At 35.9% G+C, this 24,199-nt stretch overlaps 1 protein-coding gene across 4 annotated transcripts in view; it reads left to right on the top strand.

The window, feature by feature from the left end:
- The window catches only part of LOC118741257 (protein timeless), a 37,192-nt gene that overhangs the window by 781 nt on the left and 12,212 nt on the right, over positions 1-24,199 (top strand). For 3 of the 4 annotated variants that reach the window (XR_004993263.1, XR_004993264.1, XM_036473166.1), the window contains exons 2-14: positions 2,623-2,830; positions 18,757-19,016; positions 19,158-19,934; positions 20,067-20,880; positions 20,971-21,112; positions 21,177-21,464; positions 21,609-21,832; positions 21,904-22,102; positions 22,175-22,302; positions 22,552-22,705; positions 22,759-22,914; positions 22,980-23,148; positions 23,985-24,185. Coding sequence is in view for 2 of the 4 variants with exons in the window: in XM_036473166.1 (XP_036329059.1) it covers positions 18,920-19,016; positions 19,158-19,934; positions 20,067-20,880; positions 20,971-21,112; positions 21,177-21,464; positions 21,609-21,832; positions 21,904-22,102; positions 22,175-22,302; positions 22,552-22,705; positions 22,759-22,914; positions 22,980-23,148; positions 23,985-24,185 (3,349 nt within the window). In the remaining 2 variants the exon portion in view is untranslated. The remainder of the gene's footprint in view (positions 1-2,622; positions 2,831-18,756; positions 19,017-19,157; positions 19,935-20,066; positions 20,881-20,970; positions 21,113-21,176; positions 21,465-21,608; positions 21,833-21,903; positions 22,103-22,174; positions 22,303-22,551; positions 22,706-22,758; positions 22,915-22,979; positions 23,149-23,984; positions 24,186-24,199) is intronic. The other variant, XM_036473167.1, reaches the window with a different exon arrangement.

Raw genomic sequence — 24,199 nt, 5'->3', positions numbered from 1 at the left:
TTTATATAAGACCAACTTCAAACTGTAGATGTAAAAGTGAGAAAAAACAAGAACAACAACATATGTACATTAGGGTGCATCACTCTCCATACAAAAATAAAGGATTTATAAAATCATATTCAACAACTTTTATTGAGCTTGAGGCCGTTTTTAATGAAAACTCCTTGTGGAAAAGCAACAATAATTTGAAAAAAATTGTAGAATTGATAGCTATTTCGGAAATCACCACATTTCCTCATCAGACTTCTTTCAGTAGGATTCGAACCGACGATCACCACTGACTCAGCCAGTTGCCTACGCACTGTGCTAAGTTCGCCTTGTTAATTCTTGTTGCTTATTTCCACTATTTATTTATTTATTTTTTATTTATTTATTTACTTTAGTTAGTCTTTTAGGTAGTACATCAATCGAATTTAATAATTACAATGGAAATGTATGATAAAACGAAAATATTTCACCAGCCAATTTATTTATAAAATCTATTATAATTTAGGACTTTGGACAAAATATTGCGGACAAATATTAACTCTCTATCTATATATCTAAATTTTATAATTCTTCTGGAAAAACTGCAACTTTTTTTTTGGCGAGGCACTGTAATGTACGTACATACATATGTAAGTGTTGAAATAGAGTTATATCTGAAACAAAAATGCAAATGCAATTTAAATACTGAATGAGTAGTAGTAGAAGTCCTACCGTAATTATAGCACGAAAATGATTGTACAACTTTATACCACCTACAGAGTCGGCAAAAACGATTTTGCTTCGATAATAAAAAGCATTCAGAGTAAAGATTCAGTTGAAAGCTTTCAAAATACGGTTAAGATACTCGCTCCCATATATTTACTAACTATGTAGAGGGAATAAGTTTGACCATTGTTATGACTTTGTCAAAGAGTTCGGAAAAGTTGCTTTAAGCCTGCTTCTGTACGGACAATAATTAGAAATTATATAATTTCATTTTAAATTGCCCGAGAATACTAAGCCGGAGCATAATTTTATTAAAAAATTTTCATTATGGACTTTGTTGCAATCCTATTTTGCAACATAAAAAGCAAGTTTTGGTAAAATTTGGTAACTTCTGATTTAGTTTGAACTAAGCACTTTGCCAGATTTGTAGCTTCGTCGAAGACGCTTTTGAGCCAACTTTGGTTAAGCTCATATTAAGTGCTTTTCCATACATTGTGCACACGGCCCTCAGTCTGCTTACCCTATAGAGATAAACACCGGCTTGTCTAAGATAAATTTGATGTTATTGATCCTTTGACATCAGCATGCAACAGTACGGGTTACAGTACAGGCCTCTTTTGCTCTTTCCTCTTTTCCCAGATCCTCTCTTGATTTATTGGGGTTGGTTGATTATGCCAGCAGGCTATATTTTGGACAGAATTTCTTTCAACCTTATAAAGTTTGGGTTGTACCCAACACTTCTCCAATGTTGTGCGGCCTAATAATAAGGAAACGCCCAGGCAAGACTGACAACCTTTTAGCTTGCTTGACTTGACTGTTGCTGACTGTTGCTGTCACTAACGATGATGGTTAAATAGCGGTATTTCCGCTTCGCCGCTTCACCACTTTATGGCGAGAAGCTCAGCCCCTAGAACTAGTTGCAAAGTTTGCCGACTGCAAAGCTTTCGGTTGGTGGCGCGATTGTGAGACTGGATGTTGTGCCGAATGGGATGACTCTATCATTCGCTTCTATCGTCGATTTTAGTACAGAAATCTTGTTTTCAAAGCGGAATAAAAAAGTAGCACTGTCTGGTCCACAAAATCACCGGCGAAGTTTAACGAATTCGGTCCGCGTTGGTAACAAAAATTATGTTACCGGTTACTATCGCATAAGCAAGTAACAAAATATTTCCCCGTGAAATATGCAGCAGCAGAATTTCTTCAAAACTTCATAGCTGAATTACTCAATGGCTTAATACGTTACCAAGGTATATAGAATTGCGGTTAAAAAATTGGTGACAATTTTTGCTAACTAAATTTCTTGGTTACAAAATGTTTGGTAACAAGCAGAATAGGCAAGTTAGAGTGATTTTTTTATTTTATTTGAAAAGCTCTAGCATACTAGGTTAGTTAGACTGATTTTTTATTTTATTTGAAAAGCTCTTGAAATAAAGATTTAAAAGTTTCGAGCTTGTTACTACAAAAGTTGCTGCGGTTATCGAATACATTTCTGGTCTTGAAAGAAAAAAAAATATAAAAGCGCATTACAGTTGAGCGATCAAATGGAAAATTACAAAGTAAGCCACATAAAAAGGGGAAGGTAATTGCGAAAAGCTTTTGCTATCATGTTGAGACATAAAGTCTAGCTTTGTAGTAGAAAGTACAAATAAACTATAAAACATACAAGATTTCATAAAAAGCAACTATTTGCTTTAAATAAATCCATTAAATCGCAAAACAAATTGAATATTAGTACTCAAGTCGAATAGGAATGAAATAATGCAACCTTTGCTTCGCATGTCGTCACAGAGCTTTTAGCTCCCACCGTCAACACAACGAATGAATCACGAGTACAACCACGGTATTGCTCTCATTCTGCAATCACTATATATGAAGTACTATATATATGAGTATGCTAATCATTATTCTAATTTACATATATCTGAATAGAACCTAGTATTCGCTGAATGAACATTTAAAGTTGCGTTTACGCGGCAAAACAAAGAAACAAGCGAAAAAAACAAATTGAATCAAGAAAAATAGACCGAAATTGAAAGCGGACTGAAAAAATCAACGTTTTGAATTATCCAATCAAAGATTGACAAAAGTACAAACAAAAGTGAATCGAAGGAGCGTGATAATAGTATTTGCAACAACGGTAAGTGGCACAACGCATATATGTATGTACATATTTCATTTAAATGCATCTCATTCGAAAATCAAATACATCCGTTCACGTTTACCGTGGGACAAATAGGGATTGTGAAAAGCAAATATTTTGCTTGCATTGCAACCAGGGTTGTCACTTTGGTAAATTATTACCAAAATTTGTAGAAAAAAATTGGATTGGGTTTTTTTTACATTTTGGTACGTTTTTGTTTAAGTATTTTGTTTGAAAAAGAAATAAAACATTTCGTTCCTAATTTATTTTTCGTACTTATCTTTATATGTATTATAAATTTCTTTCCAAAAGTGTAGTATACTATATTGCATTAATTTTCATTTTATTGGAATCCTGAGGATCTTTTGATTGCATAAATATTTTAAACAATGCTTTAAATAAAAAGAAAAAAATAAAAATAAATAGAAAAATCAATGCCAGTTTTTATAAATGGCAATTGTTAAATGAAAAAAAAGCACAAAAGCCTGGCGACAAAGATGTTTAAGAATCAACTGGAGTTTTTAGCTAAAAATTGTTGGATATACTAAAATTCCATGGGCTATAAAAATGCACACCCCAAAATTGTTCTAAAAATTGTGTGTAAAAAGTTCGAAAATTAGAAAACATTTTCTGTTTTAGTTTTTCTAAATGTTGTATGCAGCTAGAATTCTTGTTTTTTATGCGCAAACAGTATTCTTATATCAAAAAATAGTAAATAGTAAAATTTTTACTTGAAAAACATTGTGACTTAAAAAATATCCCGAAGTGGGTTTTTAAGTCACTGTATTTGTCTATAGTAACTTCAGTTGTGGTTTGATGAAAATTCGTTGTTGCTTTTAGTTTGGCTGAGGGAAAGTGAGAAGATGCCATTAATGTGATATCAAATACCGTAAAATTAGTTAAATAAAAAGTTCCTTAATAAAAATTTTAAATTTTATTGAAATAACTAAACATTAGAACAAAACCATAGTTTTTACTAAAATAACTATACAAAAAATGTCATTGGTAGATGTTTTCCAGATTTGGTAGATTTTTTTCAAGTGGATGGTAGTATTTTTTTCGTCAGCGGCAACCCTGGAGGCAACACAGACTAGAGTATTAGCGCTGTTAGAGTAGAACTGCTTAGAGAAGAACTCTACACCACGCTTTTTAGGCTTTCAGCGCATGTAAGAAATAGAGAATTCTTGTTCATATATATATATACATATGTATATATGTACACTTGCGTAACGAATCTATCTTTCGCCAACTCAAAATCATCAGAATTTCAAATTATTGAAAAATGGCATACAGCAAAACTTTACTTACAAAAGCTTTTGAAACACCTCTGGAAAGAAGCTAGACTTTTTGAATTGAAACGAAATAGAATGAATGAATGAATCGATGAAAGCTACATTAAATATAGCAACGTGAAATCTATTTATTACATATGTATGTATTTACATCACACAATGCATAGTATGTGCAAACATGCAAGCAAAACTTTATTTCTATGAAAGAACTACTCCACTATGTTCGAGGTATTCAAGTTGTGCAGATAATTTGTTATTCAAATCTTGACTTAAAAACTTGTTATATACTTATATTTGGGTATATCAAGAAAACAGTGGTACAGTTACCCCATCAGAGCATTGAGCATTAACCAAAGATTCCTTGAAAATTGATTAGTTGTCGACTATTCTCTTACGGGAACAATTAGTTATGTATAGTATTTGTAAGCTCTACTATTATAGTCCTAATGAATTATACAATTTTTCTTCTTAGAAGCATCTATGGATCAAAATCAGGGAGGTGGAGAAATTAGTTGCTGTGGAAACAAACATTTTAATTTTATTATTAAATTGATTTACACTGTTATGAATTGGATTAGGTCGTCGCCAATTTAGTTTATGGCAGGGTAGAGCACGAACTGGCATATTTCTGAATTTAACTCGAAACGTATTGAATGATGAACTAGAAAGTCATTTCAGGAACGTTTTTAAAACTAAAAAAAAAAATAATAATAAATACATTCGCAGTGTATGTATTTTGATTTATTTTGTATAGCTAAAATTTGTATTAGTTTGTATAAATTACCGTTTGTAACAAAATTACCTTCCGAAATGGCCGTTCCCGAAATGATGATGCCGCCATCAATATTTACACGTACCTGTATTGCAAAATTTTTTAATACTTAAGGTGTTCAAAGAAAATTTCTCTTCACTTGTGGACGGTTACACTGGACCCCAAAATTGTGTTTTTTGTTCACCAGATACCACCATTGAATTCCTATGTTGAATCGCTCGCTGACTAAATTTTTTCTATGAATAATTTTTCAAAGACAAAAAAGTGGTTTCACTTAATCGCGTACATCTTACGAAGAAATTGAAGAATCTTTATAGATTCCGAGAAATTAATAAATTATTCGAGATTTTTTTTTTTTTTTTTTTGACTAACATAGGGTTAGGGCTCGCTAACCGCCAAAATAACTCAAGCGAAATTTGTTTCAAATATTTTTTTTTGATGCAGAAATATTCTTAAAAAAATCCATGTCTAAATAAAAATATAATGAGTGGTCAAATGAAAATGCGCAAAGATTATTTTGTATGTACATACATGGCGTATGCGTAACATTGTTTACTGCTCATATTTCAACCACTTTTTGTTTTAGCTGAATTACGGTAAGTTGAAAATAGCTCGAAAACTTTACCATAGAGAAAAAACTCGATTTTCGGAATCAGCGAGCAATTCTACATAGGAATTCGACAGTGGCATCCAGTATAGTACCTCTTTCTACTTGTTTTCGTGCATTCTGCTTGTTAACATTTATTTTGCAATTTTGGAAAATTTGATCACCAAAAATTGTCACCCAAACCAGAGTGCGACGAATGCGAAGACGGTTTAAAAATTGAGAGGACTTTTTTTGCAAATGCACCTCTTCGTTTCACCTTTACTATCTTAAAGTACTGTTTTTTATTTATTTATTTATTTATTTATTTATTTATTTTTAGTCTACAGAAAAATGTTTTCTTACAGACAGTTGAGATAAAAAGATTTAGAATATTTAAGTATGTGTGATACATTACAGAGTGAAATAATTATAAATATTAACTTGTAAAGATAACAATGATATTCAATAGCAATTTGGGTAGCTGGCGAGGCCTTGTCTCCAGTCTACTTTTGTGTGCGGCGGGCGGAAAGACCTAGTTTCCGCTCCGCCCTGTTTACAGGCCGTTGATCATGGTCGGAAAGGCCGAGCTTCCGATCCATGTTCCCGTAGTCGTTACTTTGTAAGTGAGGCAGGCGGAAAGTCCTAGTTTCCGCTCCACGCTATAGACGAACTGTTGGGCGAGGTCGGAAAGGCCGAGTTTCCGATCCCTGCTCCTATTGTCCTACGCGGTCGCGGAAATATACGAAGCCGTTACAATTGTACTAAGCAGTCAAAGATATTGTGTAATTTTTTCGTTCACGGTTGCAGATATTAGTTTATTTAGTTAACTTGTTGAGCAATGTTTTCTTTATTACAAAAAGCGATTCAGATATGTCGATGCAATCATAATGCTTGTTAAAATCTTGGCATAAACACCGAAAAGCATCATGCATTTCAAAGTTTGATTTACAAATACTCAACACAATAGGTTTAAAATGTCTCGTGGGTCTTGTAGGAATACAAAAGTTTATCTCACTCAGTAAAAAGGGACTACTGACCATCCCGTTCATTAATTTAATTAAAAAAAGAACACCAAGCATCTCTCTACGACTCTGAAGCGTCGGCAAATCTATAAGCTTCAGGCGATCCTTGTAGGGTGGGAGATTTTTAGACGAGTCCCAACATAAATTTTTGAGGGCAAATAACAGGAACTGTTTCTGCACTGATTCGAGCCTGTCACTATGAATTTGATAGCTAGGATTCCATACTATAGATGCATACTCCAAAATCGGTCTAACTAGAGAGGTAAAGAGAACTTTAGTGACATAAGGATCGTTGAACTCCTTGGCCCAGCGCTTAAGAAAAGCCAACAATCCTCTAGCCCTAATCACGCAGGAGTTTATGTGAGACTTGAATTCTAGTTTCGGATCCATAGTTACACCAAGGTCAATGAAATTGGTCACTTGCTCAACATTGTGGTCAGATATCATATACGAATTTGGATAGAACGATTTTCTAGAGAAGGTCATGAATTTACACTTTTTCAAATTTAGTGACATGGAATTTGCTTCACACCATTCGAAAATGCAGGTTAGGTCAGCTTGCAAATGCTCCCTATCTTCTGCAGTACTAATGTACTTAAAGAGCTTAACATCATCAGCGTACATTAAGCATTTCGAGTAATTCAACACCTTAGGAAGGTCATTTATAAATAAAATAAACAAGACGGGACCAATATGGCTGCCCTGAGGTACGCCGGATGTGACATGTATTGGCCGGGAGGTACAATTTTTAAAAATTACTCTTTGTTTCCTATCCACTAAGTAAGAAGAAAGCCAGCTGAGAAGAATAGGAGGGAAGCCAATTCGATCAAGTTTATATAAAAGGGTTGAATGAGATACCTTGTCAAATGCCTTGCTGAAATCAGTGTAAATCACGTCCGTTCGAAGATTGTTTTTAAACCCATTAGACACATAAGTAGTGAATTCAAGAAGATTGGATACAGTTGATTTACCTTTGCAAAAACCGTGTTGCGATAGATCAATAGCAGAAGTAATAGAGTGAGATAGTTCTTCCGTAACGATTGCCTCAAAAACTTTAGCAATAGCACAAAGCTTCGCAATTCCTCTATAGTTTACGATGTTAGTCCTACTTCCATTTTTATAAAGTGGCAAGATAAACGAATCCTTCCAGGAAGATGGGAAGACACCCTGTTTTAGGGAAGCATTAAAAATATTTGCCAGAGGCTTATACAAATACTCTGCACAACTTTTAAGAACACTTGTGGGTATACCGTCTGGGCCAGCTGTATATGAAATTTTCAAACAATTCAAATGAATGAGGACGTCCGCAGCAGATATCGATGGAATTCGGATACAATCAAATGATGGCAGATCGAATGGGTAGCTAGATAGATTCGAATTCAGTTGGGAAGATGTAGAACTGGCAGAGTAGTTTGACTCGAAGAAACCAGCAAACATATCGGCAATAATATTTTCGTCACTGGAAACTAAGTCATTTAACTTCAATGTTGAGGGATAACCGTTAGTCTTACGCTTTGTGTTCACAAATGCGTAAAACGATTTGGGATTAGAAACTATATTGAGTCGAACCCTGTTAATATAATTATTGTAACACTTTTTGTTCAATACATTGTATTTATGCCTAAGAATGGAGTACGCGGAGTAGTGAGAAGACAAGCCAGATTTTTTAAAAAGCTTAAATGCTTTGGATTTTTGATTTTTTAAGCGTTTCAATTCGCCAGTAAACCACTGAGCGTTAGACGTTACGTTAGCTTCCTTAACAAGAGAAATGATTTTACTGAAAATGTGGCGTAAGGAATTGCTAAAATGTAAGGCACTATCTTCAGCATTCCCATCATACTGGGGCCAAGTTATCTTCGATATCTCTAACCTAAGTTTATTATAATCTGCTGTTTTAAATGAGTAACGCTCCGCCCTTGATTTTTTACTGATAAAGCAACATGAGTTGCGTGAATTCATCAAGGACAATTCTAGTGGTGGGTGGTGAGAATCAACAGGGGTAATCAAAGCATAGCTAGGGGCTATTGTGACGTTGGAAACATCGTCCACAAAAACTAAATCCAGACATTTACCTAAGTTATTGCTAACAGAGTTGATCTGGTAAAGACTAAGATCTGACAGATCGTTCAAAAATTGATTGAAGAGATCACGAGAGGAATTTGGTACTAGAATACCATCTATTAGATCCCAAGAAACACCCGCAAGATTGAAGTCACCCAGGACAATAACAGTATCGGAGGGCTTCACCATGGCATGTAGAGAGAGCAGTAAGGAGGAGTGTTTTAAATAAACAGAAAGGCTCGAGTTAGGTGGTATATAAGCAGCAACAAGATAAACGCTAATAGAATGATATCTTATTCGAACGCAGAGGAATTCAACTTCATCGGTGTCAGTGAACTCAATTTCTTCAGTAGAAAGGTCAGTCTGGACAGCGATTAAGACGCCTCCACCTTTTTTATTTAAACGGTCGTTTCGAAACACTTCATACTTAGGACACAAAATTTCCGAGTTGAACACATTCGGCTTGAGCCAGGTTTCAGTAAACACCAGTACTTTGAAGTCAAAATCATAGGACTGCAAGTGTAACCTTGATAGCTTTGTGTTCAAACCTCTCACATTTTGGTAGTAAATGCTAATGGTGAGGTTACTTATTAGTTTTTTGATGCCGAGGTGGAAAACGGAAGTTGAGCCAAATTTTGCCCTTGCGGTCTAGATCTAAATTCGAATTCGCGAATGAAGGCACCGCTTGGCCAAAAAGATGGGCTCATTACTCTATCAAAGCAGTCTTCGGATATGTCTATTTTAAAAGAAGAAATGCTTCTTTCATACGAGAATCTGAACTTGCGTACATGAAACTCATTTGCTATCAGCCTGGAAGTTAAATACCCCTTCACATCATCGACAGTGGTATCTTTTGAAAACCTAGATATAAAGACCGATTTTTTGGAAGGGACAACGATTAAATCCCTCGGGACGGGGTTAACGCAATCGGAAACGGTTTCAGATGTGGTAGGGGGTTGCGGAACAGGGGGTTGCGGAACAGCTGTCGACTTTTTGGAAGGAGCAACGATGGCTTCGGATGTGGTAGGGGGTTGAGATGTAGTTGTGGAGTTTTTGGAAGGAGCAACGACTACTTGCATTGGAACGGTGTTGACACAATCGGAGATGGCTTCAGATGTGGTGGAGGGTTGAGATGAAGCTGTTGAACAGGAATTTAGTGAGGCTCCAGTAGAAGAAGGACGTGGTTGGGGAGATTCAGTCCGCCGAGGAATCGGTGTGTTAAAGCTTATGAGTTCTTTGTTCATAGCTGGAGTCAAAAGTGGGCGGTTCTGCGGAAGATCCAAGTCCACAGTGATGGGATTCAACACAATATTTTCCACGCCTCTCCTACGTCTCTTAAGACCTTTTCCAGGAGAAGAAGAGGAGGAGGAAGTATCTAATAATTTAAATTCTTTGAATTCATCCTCATACTTCTTGAACTTCTCGTTGAGCAGTTTTAGCTCTTTGCTTATCTCCGAAAATCCATTTCTAGCGGTTCTAAATAGTTTACAGAGATCCACAACAGTTTTTTTACACTTTGGACATGACCAGCGAAGTCCATTGTCTCCAATAATCATATCCAGAACTCTCCCATTAATACCAGCACACTTTAAATGAGACAGTTCATCGCAAAGCCAGCACGCCACAAAACGGTCCGAACCGGCTTTTACATTACATTTTTCGAACAGACAGGACATTTTTAGCGAATTTTATTAAAAAAGAATAAAAATAGCGAAATTAGGAATGTATTGTACGAAAACGTTTCAAGCTCACAGTAATTGGCAGTTTAATAGCTAGTGGTCTTATTTAGTGAAGTTCAATGGTTAGAAACCGTGCTGAACTTAACAGTTTTAAAGCCACTGAGTTAACAAAATCAGCTGTCACCAAGAAAGCGACTGTCGATGATAAACAAAGGTGTGTGTAAAGCGCGAAAGAAAGCAAAATGAACAAACAAATGCGATATTCCTTACACTCTCACGCAAAAGCAACAATAATGCACCAAAACAGGCAAATATGCACGAAGGCCGACTAAATAAAACTTTTCAATCAACGCACTTTATGACTAAATCAAGTCAATTTATTGGAATTTGGCTTCAGTAAACTTTTTACGGTGTGAATAACACAAATTAGAACTGCTTAGCACTTTGTAAACGAGTTAAACTTTGGAAATTCTTTCAAGCGAAAGTTTAAGTGACCGCACAGTACGAACGTTGCCAGATTGTGGACATCAATTGAATATGGCTTCATAAATAATGCATGCAAAATATTTACACATACACATACATACATTACATACATACATACATTTACTGCGCCTACTTATCCTCCAAACTTTTCCCACCGCTTTCCAAAAACTTTTTAAATTTACACAAAAATGCCATGGATTTAGTCAATTCAATACCGTTATTAAATTCTGGCCTAATTCCCCAAATTCGCGTATGTACGAGTATGTCCCAATGTTATTACAATATGGCGATAGGATTTCACATACTTTTGCATAATGTTTGTTGTGTCTACTGCAGACATGCAAATTTCACATGTGACCATATTTTTGACATTTTGATTGATGTAGATGATAGATGACATGATTATAGCAGACATTTGAGACAGTTCAGGCATAACAACAAACTGCATTTGACAGGCGTGGATAGACCCATTTCTCGGCGTTGTATAATGTGTGGCGCCTAGGTCATGTGTTACTAGCGCGAGTACAGTTTGGCGGCGTACGTGTGGGATGCCTGAGTCAAATACTATACACGTTTTGAGTGAGTTGTTTACTACCGAAAGTATGAAAACATATCCAAAAAACAGCAGGAGGGCACGTTTATTGATTCGTGAAAAAATGGGGGTGTGTTTCGCGTACACACAGAGTCTTTGGGCAATGCCATATAGTATCTGTGTATGCCTACTAAAAAAAGTTGAATTGAAGTGGTTGGGAATATTTGGTGAAGGGAGACTTTTTTAATTTTTCTATTTCTTTTTTTTTAACGAAAGCAAGAAATAAATGTTTAATGAATTATGTTTAAGTTAAAAAGCATGTACGTATGTATGTATATAAAAATATTTTTACACCTTAAAATTACAAAAAAAAAAGAAATATGGGAGGAGTCCGATAAAATTCTATAATGCAGGAAAACAGAAATATGCCTGTAAGCGGCTGCCTAGTAAGCTTAATTTTATATCTGCCCGCATTTGTTCTCACTTAAAGTTTACTAAGTCCAACGCCATATGCCTACCTCAAATTGTTCTTACGAATACATACGTAAATGAGTAAAAATAAAATTAAAAGTTTGCTTACCTAAGAACACTTAAAGTTCATTCAATCATATCGAATTGCACGCATTAAAGAGGCAATTTAAATCTGTCGCTTATATAGAGTTGCTTTCTGCTTCGAATTCTGATTACGTCACTAGTGCATGCGAGGCCAAAAAACTGAAAAACAAGCATTAATTATAAATGTTTGCTTAGAATAAATGACTAAACCGTAATGGATTGAAATAAATTTATGAAGAAGAAAAGGAAAATTATTAATGTACTTTCAAAATTAATAAGCAGTTTTCAGAAATCGCTCCAGGTATATGCCTAAGCAGTTTTCCTGCCAATTGCGACCAATATGGGAGGGATCATGCATTTTTTTCAAAATAACAAAATTGGGGTATATTTTTTCTGTATAGAACAATCCTAGAGGGGTGAGAGCATAAAAATTCCGACTTTAATTTTTTCATATGCATTATTGGGCCATCCTAATGTACATATATTTACTATATCATTTGCTATTAAAATCGACATCCATATGTTTAATAGTAGTTATTTTTAGTTAAAGCTTTTATGGCAGAGATTTTATATATTGCACTTATACTAGTTTCTCAGTTACATATGTACTCGCAAGCAGTTTAGTAGTTGTAAGGAAATTTAGAAAATTTTCCATAGTGAAAAGCAAATGGATGTGTAGCTACTAGTGTTGTAATTTTTTTCCGATTTTTGCGATCACGGGATTTTCGGGAGCTCGTTGTTACAATCCCGGGATTAGTCCTAAGTTTTAAATATTCATTATTTTTTAATAATTTTACTCGAAAATATTGCATCAATATTGTTAGAATAACCCTACTACCATATAATAAATAAAGGGGTTTTGAAACCTACTTTTTTAATAAGAGTAAAAATTATTTCAATAGTAACAAAACAAAAGACAGTATTCAAATTTATATGCAATTAAAAATACTTTAGCGTGTACTTATCTGATAAAGTAACTTAAGGTAGGTATACCGGTACATACAGTGGTCGTACAAATTATAGCCGCCCCACATTTTGACAAGCTTTAAAATAATATATTTTTTACGTTATTTAATTTTAATTATTTCATTATTATAAAACTATAGTTCATTCTTTAACAAAACCCGTAACTATCCAAGTTTCAAACTCTTCGTAAAAATTTCGAGATTTTTCAATTATATTTCCTAGAAAGATTCTGAGTATGCAGTTTTGCAGCTATGCTGGAGAAAATTTTTATATGGAAGAAAATGCGCGGCACCGTTAACCAAAAAAAAAGTGCCAAAAATCAACATGTTTTGTAGCCACTTGAAACTTGCACCTTATTATAATAAAATTTCATGAGCTACATACACAAAATTTTTCTAAATATATTATTAACTTCTGCACTGCAGGTCATTTGGATAGCACATCCCTTTGTTGACATGTTTTTTAAATTTGTATAAAATTTTAAAATCGGATTTACATGTAGAATATGCTAAGTTTTTATAAAAAATATAAAAAATAATATAATGAACATTAAATAAATGAAAAGAAAACTGTACATGCTAAGAATCCAAAGGGTGTGCTAATCTAATGACTGGGAGTGTATGTATGCTAGACTTTTATAAAAAATATTGAATATTAAATATTTAAATAAAAGAAATATAGCCAAAACTGGTCAACATTAGGCGTTTCTATTGTTTGTCAATGTTATTGTGGTTTATTAACATTTTTATTTTTTAATATTTTTATTGAGCTTTGTACCACGAATGTTTATTAGGAAAAATTGAAAAAGCAACAAAGTCTAAGCGGTAGAAGTTATAGCAGCTATTTCGGAGATCACCACATCTTCTCATAAGACTTCTTTTTTCTAGACGTTAGGCGTTTGTATTATTGCAATTAGTGCAAATTACAAATCCCGAAAATCCCGGGACTTAAAAAAGACATCCCTACTCTCCATGTATACAAGTAAATGCACAGATGTGTTGATAGCTATACTATGCCCGTATGTATTCATATACTCGTAGTAGAATGAGTGTTTCATAAGCTATATTTTAGAAGTTGCATACATCTGTATGTATATATGTACATATACTATCTGCCTTCGGAAATTTACGTGAAAGCGTTAGAATTTATTGTAAAATATTTTTACGTAACTTAGCATTGTACAAGGAAAATAAGCTACCTGATAAAATAAAATAAATCTAAAAAGGTATAAAGTATTCTAGAGTTTGAAACCTCCAACCCTTTTGCCTCCTCGAGTACGTATGTATAGTAAATACCGAAATATTCCGATTTATTAACACACATACATATACAGATATCGCTGATTTACTTCAAAAGTGTCATATCAAAAACGCAGCACTCGAAATAAACGCTTTAAAGTTTTGAATATACATATATGTACATACCCCCATATTAAAAATTAATACATATTTTAATCCAGTGAGATACTGGTAATCGATACAGCTATACAATTTTTACACAACATTGAAGAAGAGCCAACGGTTATTTCTGCATACGTAACTCAATTGTGGTTTTTTTTTGGATTATGCCACTATTGAAGTAACCCTGCAGTGAAAAGCCAAACCAGTTAGAAAAAATACTAGTTCATTAACCAGTATGTGCCTACCAGTTCGACAATTTCGAAGAACTTAAGCGTTCAGCGACATCTGCCTTTGAATGGCCAAAGCCAAAAATAAAAAGCAATTAATTGCTTTTCTTATCAATGTCGGCTGTGACGTCACGTTAAGACTACTGGTTATGGTTCTGAGATCGCAGCTTCGAGGTCGCTTGGAAGTGGTTAAGATTTTTAGAGTTAAATTAATGTAAGTAAAAAAAAATTATTTCAATTTAAATATAAATAACAAATTTGAAAATCTAATTGCATTGCAGAAAAAAAAAATACATATGGGAAAAAAGCTTGGCTTGGTTTTTTTTTTATTAAATCAAAATTAAAAAAATTCATTAAAAAAATAAGTTAATAAAAAAATAAAAATAAAGAAAAATTGCTCTGCGCTAGGACCTGAAGCTGGGACCTCAGGCATGCCTCGCGAGTGCTTTGCTCTGTCGGTCATTGCTACAGTTGGAGCGCCGCGAGCAAAAAGGCATACTTAAGCTTTTCACGGGGGATGAATTGGCAGATTATTTCATCAACTGGTATGGAGCGCTACTAGTATTTCTTCTTGTAGATGCTGATGCCTAGCCTGACAATTGACATCTCGTAGGACACCGCCATGTTAAAAATACCCGTCGCTAACATGGAAAAAGGATAGAACGTGAACTAATTGGGCTGAAACGCAAACTGGTAGAATTGTTCACAACTAGTAGCTTTCGCTGCAGGGAAATGAGCGGTATGTCCACATGTGCATGTACATATATAAAATTTCCCCGTAATCCAATCACTTACTGCACGCAACAATGGCAGCATGCTATTTATAGCACAAACGAAGTCACATACACACACATACATACATATATACTAGCAAGCACAATTGGGAAAATGTGCCAATTTAGCAGCCATAAAAGTCACACCTTCTCAAAGTGGCTTCACTTTCCAACTAAACACCGGCAAACACACACACACAAATCTATGTACGTTCGTACAAACACTCGCTAATGCCAACATAATCAATGTATGTATGTATGTATGTATGTGCATATGTAAGTCTTCACAAAACACAAAAACCTAAAAATATCCACGTAACATTTGGTTTGGGTTGTTTGGTCCATTGTCGGCCATTACCCAGCCACCCCACACCTGCTATGCACACGCTACACATCTGCACTGCCTCTGCTAAGACATCCGTTGCTTTCATACATAGGTGTATGTATGTATGTAAGAATTTGTTAATATGTATTTAGCACAATGGGGTTAGTTTCGTTTTGCACGATGCCGTGCGCGAGTGGCCAGCAAACAGGGCTGCCAACTTGACTCAAACCGTGCCGTGGCCCTATTTTACTTCAAATGGCGCTTAATTTTTTAATTTGACAAAAATTACATTTCAATTCAATACAACTTCTTTTTCTAAACTAAAATTACGTAATTTCTAAAGTTTATACAACTGGTTTATCTGCTTTTCGCATTGCATTTTTGTTTTAGAAATGTGGTTCTTATTTTATTTTGCTAAATAGGAAGGTTTAAAAAGAATGTCACCATTTTTGGCATTTTTATTTTTCTATTTGATACATTTTGGCACTTTTTTTAATCCTCAATATGGCACCTCATAGCCATAGGATAGTTGGCAGTCCTGCCAGCAAAGTTGCACATTTCCACGAATGTGAAAGCCAATGTGAGCAAAAACGTCCAAGCGTACGTGTATGTGCGTGTGTTTGCTATTTGTTGAAGTGTTTGTACAATCAATGGCTACATATTAAGCTACAAAAAAGTTGGGGTGCAGGCAGATGGCGCGGCGGTGGCAACAAGATGCAACGATCACGTGCGATTGACACACGTATGTAGTTGCAGGTGGCGTTCAGAAATGCATCAAGCCAAAGCATCAGTTTCTTTTATTTACTAAACTATAATTGTTGGAAATGTCTTATTTACGCAAATTAGTTCGAATTCGGCTTTTAATCGTGGTTGCACATGTTTGAGACATTTCCATCAATTATACATAGTTTAGGAATAAAAGCGGCTGATGCTTTGGCTTGATGCATTTCAGAACGCAGTCGTATTGTTTTGCATGTTGCTTGTTTGTTGCAAGATATATGCATAAAAAAGCTTATAAAAAATATGCAATCTATTCGCTTTAGTTTTTTATAGAAAATAAGGATTCTGAGCTGCCATACGCGCTCGGCTCTAAAAGTACAGATGCACACTTACATAAGTATGTCATAACTATAAATATTTTTTAGTCATAAATCCATATCCATACTTTTACTTGGAAGTATTGATACCTGAAAAATATCGGATCTAAAGTAACGATACCTACTCATATCAGCACTTTTGGCTATTGGAAGGTATTCCGTATGAACTAAATAAGTTAAATTTTATTTTTTTAGGTCATAAGTAAACCGTTATCTGGTTTGGCCGAACACAGAGTGGTGTTGTCTATTAATTGTTACCGAGAATGGGTTCAGCTCAATAAAAATAAAAAACCATAATTACTCGGTATCGAACGAAAAGTATCGTTTCATTCATAGTAATACACGCCTCCTAAAATAACGAGATGTAGGCGCACGGGAAAATAAAATGCAAATATTTTTTTTAGTTATATAAAATGCATACATTATTTATTCGCCATGCTTTTTTCAATTGTATGCTTGTTTCATATATGCAAACACTGAGTTTTGCATTCTTCTACATCAGTTGCTTTTGGCGCGTGCAGCATACTTTTAGGGGTGTGATAGTAGTTTCTTATGCTTTGTTGTTGCCATTGTTTGTTTCCTTGATTAAATACATATCGCTCGGAAACATTTCCGCAATCAGCAACATCGGCTTAATGGAACTATCCTCACACATACTCACGTACATAGTCGCATGCGGAGATATGCGTGTGTGGGCTTGTTTCCCTTATCACGTTTTCGTACAGTCGCTTCTGTTTGTCTACTTGTTGCTATACTCCATTGATTTGTAATGATTTCTGTAGTTTCCTTTGATGGGGTAAGTAAGCAACTAGTTACAGCATTTCAAAGACCTAAGAAAATTTAATTGGCGTCCGTTTTTTTTGGCGGATGTCGAGATGGCGAAGAACTATCACGTGACCCATACACAACGGTCGAAGCAAATTTGCAACTTTTTAATTAAACTTTTTAGAATTTATTTGAGTACAAAGTATTTTAATTCATTAAATTTTGAATACAAGTTTTCAATTTTTCGCATATAAAGTATTTTCGATTCGTTTTGTATGGAAGAAAATGCGTGAAAAAAATTGCCAAAACAAAAAAATCAAACGTGGACTTTACAATATTAAAATGTAATGGGTTACAAAACGGCATTTTCGAAAAAATAGTAAAAAATTTGATTTTCAAGTTAAAAATTTCCGCAAAAATGTATTGAATTTCCTTGAGTTTTGCACAATGTTTAGATATTTACTTTAAAAAAAATTTGAGAAAAAACATAAAAATAGCAACTGTTGCATAAATTGTGAAAACATTTCCGTGCCAATACTTTTGGCCTTCAGTGTATGCATGCAAGTATTTATTCACTATTATACAGTTTGATAGACACCTCATTGGTTTTCCTAGCTCCTTGCTCCATGCACGACACGCTCGCACGTGCATCAAATGGGCGCGCAATAGTCGATTTAAAGCAGCAGTGCTACAAAAGCCACTTCTCCGCGAGCTTAACACTTGCTGATTTGTGCAGAGCTTGAGCTTGCTGCACGTTCATGAATGCTGTAGTATTGTAGCACGTTGCCACGGTTGCCTTAATACCGTTGACTATCGTTGACTATAGTAAGTACTTTAAAATGGTGGCCTTTCTTTTTTGCCCACCACGAGCGTCGACGTATGTTGGAAATGCGTGATGCGGGACTTTCTTGCTTTGAGGAATGAATGGGGAGGGGGTGTGATACGAGCATAATTCTATAGTGTTTAAAAGAATGTGATTGAAGTACATGTGGATGCGTACGAATAATTAAAAACCCTTGGTTTCGCATTCGCTGAGCTTAAAAAGGCTCATATTTCCAAGAGTAGTTCGGCTTTGGTTAAAGGTAATCCCTCTCTCACTCTTAGGGATAGGTTTCGATCCCAAGCTTTTTTCGATGATGTAGTCTTTATGTAGTAAAGGCTTCCTACAACGGTTGTTAGGACGTTTGCGACTCTGGAGAACCCAGTTAATAGACTTGTGATCAAATTGATTAATTCAAATTTACCTCTTTTTTTTGTTGCTTTACTACTTATTTCACATCTTAATTGTTCACTTAAATTAATCCCATTCTACACGTTCTTTATACTAAATAATATTTATGATTAAGCTTACTAAAACAAATCTACTTTTAAATGTTTCTTTACAGATTCTCGAACGCTAAAGATCTTATCGTAGACTTTTGGTGAATTGTTTTCAAACATTTCCAACACAATTCAATTAATAAATCGACCAAATGAGTGTCGAAGAGAACTATTCTGTTCTACAAACTTAAACGTCCATTTCTTAATTAAAACAATAACAAACTTGTAATGGACTGGCTATTGGCAACACCGCAGTTACATAGCGCCTTCTCTTCATTGGGTTCCCTTGAAGGGGACACCTACGTTGTTGGTCCTGATGCGTTAGGTGAGTATAACTGAAATAACATTGCTCTCTCACACCACACATACAATATCAGCATACATACATAAACATGCATATTCACTGCTTTCTTTATTTGCTCTCTCTTTTTTTTATTCTCATTACGATTTAACACACCGCATGCAGCTATCCTGGAGGAAATAAACTATAAACTAACCTATGAAGACCAGACGTTACGCACCTTTAGGCGCGCCATCGGCTTCAGCCAGAATGTGCGTTCCGATCTGATACCGCTGCTGGAGAATACCAAGGATGATGCTGTGCTCGATTCGGTCATACGCATCTTGGTTAACTTGACTGTGCCTGTTGAGTGCCTCTTCTCGGTAGATGTTATGTATCGCACCGAAGTCGGTCGACATACCATCTTCGAGTTGAATAAGCTGCTCTATACAAGCAAGGAGGCCTTTACCGATCCGAAAAGCACAAAATCTGTTGTCGAGTACATGAAACACCTGCTGGAGTCCGATTCGAAATTGTCATTGCAAAAATGTGACAAAATCAACAATTGCTTGCTGTTGCTGCGCAACGTTTTACACATTCCAGAGACGAATGTGAACTTGGTTATGCCCTCAGCACATTCTCAGCAGGGCGGTTCGCACCCGGTGTCGATGCAGAATGCGATACTCTGGAACCTTTTCATACAAAGCATTGACAAGCTGCTGCTCTACCTTATGACATGTCCGCACCGCGCCTTTTGGGGTGTCACCATGGTGCAGCTGATCGCGTTGATGTACAAAGATCAGCATGTCAGCACACTGCAAAAGCTGTTGAATTTTTGGTTTGATGCTTCGCTATCGGAGAGTTCGGAGGATAACGAGAGCAATACCTCGCCACCGAAACAGGGTAGCGGTGACTCTAGTCCCATGCTTACATCGGATCCCACTTCTGATTCATCGGACAATGGTAAGTTCTGCAACACATTTAAAATTGACAAAGTAACGGCAGAGTTCGAAATGCTGATGCCAACGGCAACATCAAATGCCAATTTACGAACACAAATAGGTGCACTAAATAGTCCTATTTATGTTTTAATAGGTAGCAACGGCTGCAAGAACGAGAGCGCCGAAGATCGCCGGCAGGCCATGCGCGAGGAGGCCACGGAAGCCATGTTGCAGGAAGTTAGCCGCAAGGGACACGAATATCAAAACTCGATGTGTGACGCGCAGGTGAAAAAGGAGGATTTGTGTAGCGCTGACAACAATGTCGACTGCGAACAGCCGTGCACATCGCCAACGGCTGACGACATGACGCGTATACACATAAAAGTCGAAGCAATGGATGAGATGGCCGATGGTGATGAAGTTGAACGAGGCGGCGGTTCGGACGAGTCGGCCGACTCAAAACAACCTAGCGGTATGATTGAAGATTGCAACAACCAACAACAACAACAACAACCAGCTAAACGCAGTCAACACACTACCCTCAAGCCGAAGCAAATCGACGCAGATGCGACTAAATTCAAAGCGCCACCAGTGGTAGCGAAATCCAAGCAGACGTTGTCGGGATCGGCTTACATGAATGCCGATGAGGTCAATCCGATGCCGAAGCTTTGCCAAAAGGTGCCGCATGCCGGCCAGCTGAGCCTAACAAAGGGTAACAGTGGCCCTCAGAAGCGCGAATGCCCCTCCTCACAATCGGAGTTATCGGATTGCGGCTACGTTACACAGGTGGAGAATCAGGAATCCATATCCACCTCGAGTAATGACGATGATGGTCCACAGGGCAGGCCGCAACATCAGAAACCACCGTGCAACAGTAAACAGCGTAGCAAGCAGCGAATTGTGATGGCCACGGTGGACAAGAAGGATACGCGCCGAAAGAAGCTCGTCAAGCGCAGCAAGAGTAGCCTGTAAGTTTAGTTTGATGTTAGCAGAAGATGCACTTAAAAATATGTTGCTTATGTGTACATAGTTAACACACATTTTCTCCGTACTTTCAGTATCAGCATGAAGGGTCTGGTACAACACACACCAACCGATGAAGATATCTCGAATCTGCTGAAGGAGTTCACAGTCGATTTCCTACTCAAAGGCTATGACTGCCTGGTGGGCGAGTTGCACTCACAGCTGCTGACCAATATCGTAAGTATTAACAAGTTTAGAGAAATTAGTACTTGTAGTACTTAGTAGTGTCTTCGTTGTACAGAAAATACCCATCGACACATCACATTTCTTCTGGTTGGTCACCTACTTCTTGAAATTTGCCGCTCAGCTGGAGTTGGATATGGAGCACATTAGTGCAGTGCTTACCTATGATGTCATCAGCTATTTGACTTATGAAGGTGTAACGCTTTGCGAGCAATTGGAATTGAATTCACTCCAGGAGGGCAGTGATCTGAAGCCATATTTGCGACGCATTCATTTGGTCGTAACGGCCATACGAGAGTTTTTGCAAGCGATTGAGACCTACAAAAAAATAAACCATTTGAGTGAAGTGAGTAGTAGTCCTAAGATCTTTTAGTTTCTAGTAGTGGTTGTGGAAGAACTATCTTTAGGTCGTTACTTCCTCTTCCTTTGGTTGCATAACTTTCTTGATTAATACATATTTATATTTAGAATCTGTTAATTTTTCTTGCAGGATGATCGTTTACACTTGCGACGTCTACAAAGTCAAATCAGTTCCACTGAAGATTTGCGTTGCCTATTCGTTTTACTTTTACGACGATTCAATCCAAATCTGCACACCAAACAGTATCTACAAGATTTAGTAGTGACAAATCATTTACTACTTTTGATTATGGATTTCATCACACAAACCGAAGGCGATACCAGCAGCATCAAAATGACCGAGCATATATCTCAGTGAGTATCTATATAGTTTTTAGACATGATTCCTTTAAAAACTAACAGTTATGAAATTGAAACTTTTGCAGATTTGCAACACTCGAGATAATGAACTACTATGGCATGCTTTTGGAGGACTTCAACAATAATGGCGAGTTCGTTAACGATTGCATATTTACAATGATGCATCATGTTGGCGGTGATCTGGGTCAGATTGGCACGCTATTCCAACCGATTATATTGAAGACATTCTCGCGCCTTTGGGAGACCGATTATGAGTTGTGTGATGTAAGTTGAAGAATTCACTTTAAATAGTTTCTCCTGTATGCATGTGTGTAATATTTTGCCACACCTTATTAGGATTGGTCCGATTTGATTGAGTATGTCATACATAAATTCATAAAAACACCACAAAAGAGTCCGCTGTCCCTGCCAAAGGCGTCACTCACCGAACTAACCAAGGAACACAACTTGGAGAATACAATGTGGTGCGTGTAGAATACTTATACCGAATTTCCACTAGGCATTGAAATGATAAAAAATTGATGCCATTTAAAATATGCCATGTAGAAAGGAACTTAATGACTATTTTTTTTAACAATTTCTTAATGACAGGTTTATTTTTTAATGCACAACTTTGTCATAACAATTTTAGCCATTTAATGTCTAGTGGAAAACCAGCATTATTTTTAGTTATTTAAATTGAAAAATTTTAACGTTTTTAAAATATTCCTTAGCGCTTGGACTCAGGAGGAAATGGACACGTTGTACTGGTACTATGTGCAAAGCAAGAAGAATAATGATGTTGTTGGCAAAATTGTGAAGCTATTCAGCAACAATGGCAATAAGCAGAAGTCTCGCATTTCCATTGTACAGCAGCTACTGCAGCAAGTGAGTTCGCATAACATCGAATAATTCCAAAATTTTCAACTCTTCCCTTACAGGATATCATAACCCTAGTGGAGTATGATGATCTCATGAAATTCGAGGATGCCGAGTACCAACGCGCATTACTTACCACACCAACTTCGACTTCTACCGAATCGGGCATCGACTTAAAGAATTCCTCAAGTTTTGCTAAGCCTTCTGATGATATACAGGTATATTTAGAGTTTGATAAAAGCTTTGCATAAATACTTATTATTCAATTTGCCTCTATTTCTAGATTCTACGTGACCTTATAGTTAAAGAGAATAAGGAAAAACATCTGGTTTGGTTGCAAAAAATATTGCTTGAGTGTTGTTATATAAAGCTGATTTTGAAGAACTGTTTACAACGTGAAGATCGACAGGATTTGCAGTATGTTATGGAACCAGTGGCCTATCATTGTATATGTAAGTATAAACGAGGGTTTAGAGCGAGTTTAAGGAGTTAGGATAAGCATGTAAAATTCCTTTGATACACTTCTCAGCTGTGTCATGAAATTTGTGATGTACTAAGTTTCAACGGCGGCTATGAGCTTCGATAAAAATCTATTTTTAAAGAATTATTCTACCTGTTTTTACAGAATTTAAAACACAATTTTTATATAATTTATTTTATTATTTTTGATTTAAAGTTTGCATTTTTTTCAAAATTTAAGGACCTCTAAAGATCAGTTAGAGGTATTGTAAAAAAAATTTGGCCCACAAATTTAAATAAGTTTTTTTTGCGATTTTTTAAATTTCAAAATTATGATTTTTTTTTAATTTTCGGATTTTATTTAGAGTATTTTTTTTTCATAAAGCCTTTAAAATGGGACCAGAAACCTTTTTGCAGCTAAAATACTTTTTGATATACATATTCAAAAAATTAACTTGCAGAATCCGGGAAATTGTATAGTTTTGAACTTTAAAAAAAACTGTATTTTTTGCCTTCTGCAGAACGTTGTTATATGATAAAAAAAAAGTTCTGATCTAAATTAATCCAAATAAAAAATGGTCGATTCCAACTACAACTGAGACTCTGTTTCCATAGAAAGTAAATATACGCCGATGCCCTTCAAGCGCATTTTTTTCAGAACAAAATGTTGTGTTTAAAGGGCAGAGAAAGCAGCTCAAGATATGTACTTACCTTGAGTTGAAACAAATTTTACATTATCTACTCGTACTTATGCATACACATATTTGTATGAAAAAGAAAATGTTGTCCAAATTTATTCAACTTTGGTTTTTGCTTTATGAAATTTCAGTTAAAAACAAATCGATTCCTGTCGTGCAATGGAACAGCGAGCAGCGAACAACAATGCTCTATCAACCCTTCGTACTTCTATTACACAAGCTTGGATTTCAATTACCTGCCGATGCGGGTTCGATTTTTGCACGCATTCCCGATTTCTGGACCGCAGAAATGATGTTCAGTTTGGCGCGCAAACTGGGACCCCTGGACAAATGTGAGTAATTTGAA

This window comes from Rhagoletis pomonella, unplaced genomic scaffold (genome assembly GCF_013731165.1).
Source record: "Rhagoletis pomonella isolate Grant_MI unplaced genomic scaffold, Rhpom_1.0 Rhpom_scaffold_00006, whole genome shotgun sequence".
Taxonomy (NCBI): Eukaryota; Metazoa; Arthropoda; class Insecta; order Diptera; family Tephritidae; genus Rhagoletis; species Rhagoletis pomonella.
The sequence above is the reverse complement of the archived record's forward strand: the minus strand, read 5'-3'. Positions and strand labels throughout refer to the sequence as shown.